At 55.7% G+C, this 1,230-nt stretch overlaps 1 protein-coding gene across 1 annotated transcript; it reads right to left on the reverse strand.

Annotated features, from left to right (window-relative positions):
* LOC110430458 (lysine-rich arabinogalactan protein 17-like) lies at positions 237-905 on the reverse strand. The gene is made up of 2 exons (XM_021448143.1): positions 753-905; positions 237-572 (listed from the first exon to the last, which is right to left on the reverse strand). Exons 1-2 carry the CDS (start codon positions 903-905, stop codon positions 237-239), a joined length of 489 nt encoding a protein of 162 aa, XP_021303818.1.

Here is a 1,230-nt window from a genome sequence, read left to right on the forward strand (position 1 = left end):
AGTACTAAGAGCCAAAACACATGACATTAAGATATCATAAAAAGCACAAGTCATGTCTCACAACCATAGTATCTCACACAAGTGCAATGCATAAAAGTAAACATGATGCATGATAGAGTAGCACACATAAAAGAATCTCAAAAGAATAAAAAGCCCTCTCTAGCTCTCTACTCCCCCTAACTCCTAACTCTCATACTCACACTCTCTCTCCCCCTTTGGCATCAAACGCCAAAAACCTAAGAAGTCGGTGGAGGAGGCGAAGCAGTGGAGTCCCGCGGCACGGCCTTGAAGCGAGCTGCATCGTTCGAACTGTCAGCCGTCGAGGCGGAGGAGGTGGAGTGACCCTCTGAAGCTGCACGAGCTGGCGAAGCAGTCCGGGTCTGCTCTGTAGGTGCGGGAGCTATCACTGGCTGTGCTGGCTGCTCGAGTCCTGCTGACGAAGCTGGCACGAACTCGGTCGCTGTAGGTGACGTCTCTGGTACTGTGGAAGACGGTGCAAGCTGCTTGGACGACACTACAGACGACGACAGACGCTCAGTAGTGGTGACTGGCGCCGTAAAGGCGGCTGGAGCCTGTAGAGGTGGAGGCGTAGGGTCACCAGTCAGAGCACTGTAGGAGAAGCTGAGGTGCGGGTCTGTCGACGAGTCCAACACTAGCTGTGACGCTGACGCTGACTGCGGTGTAAAACCAGAGCGGAGAGGCGTAAACTGAGGTACCTACTCAAAGCCAGAGGAGATAGCACCCTGGGAGACCTGGTGCTGGGGCGTCGAGAATGGCTGACTCTGAGCTGGGAGCTGTAGGGGCTGCTGTGACTGAGACTGAGTCTGAGGCGCTGGAGTGGGTGGCCTGATAGTCGAGGTGCTTGGAAGTTGAATCTGTGGAATCTGAATCCCTGAGGCGGCCATGATAGCGGCCATCATCGCTGTCTCCTGGGCCTGGAACGCAAGCTGCTGCTCCTGAAAGGTGAGGAACTGTCGCTGGAGCTCATCCTGCCTAGCCTGAACGGCTGCATTGATGGCAGCCTGGTCCCTGTCTCTCCTCGCCTGCTCCTCAGCTGCACGGCGCTGATCTGCCCTCATACCCTCTAAGATAGCAAGTAAAGCTGGGTCTGAGGCACTAGAAGAGCCCCCTGCCTCGTGGTCGTGTGCTCTAGGAGGGAGGTCTGACACTGGCGGCTGATAGTCATCATCCGAGCTGTCTGAGGCGAAGTCAAACTCTCCCTCAGCCTCT

The sequence above is a fragment of the Sorghum bicolor genome, chromosome 9 (assembly GCF_000003195.3).
Source record: "Sorghum bicolor cultivar BTx623 chromosome 9, Sorghum_bicolor_NCBIv3, whole genome shotgun sequence".
NCBI lineage: Eukaryota > Viridiplantae > Streptophyta > Magnoliopsida > Poales > Poaceae > Sorghum > Sorghum bicolor.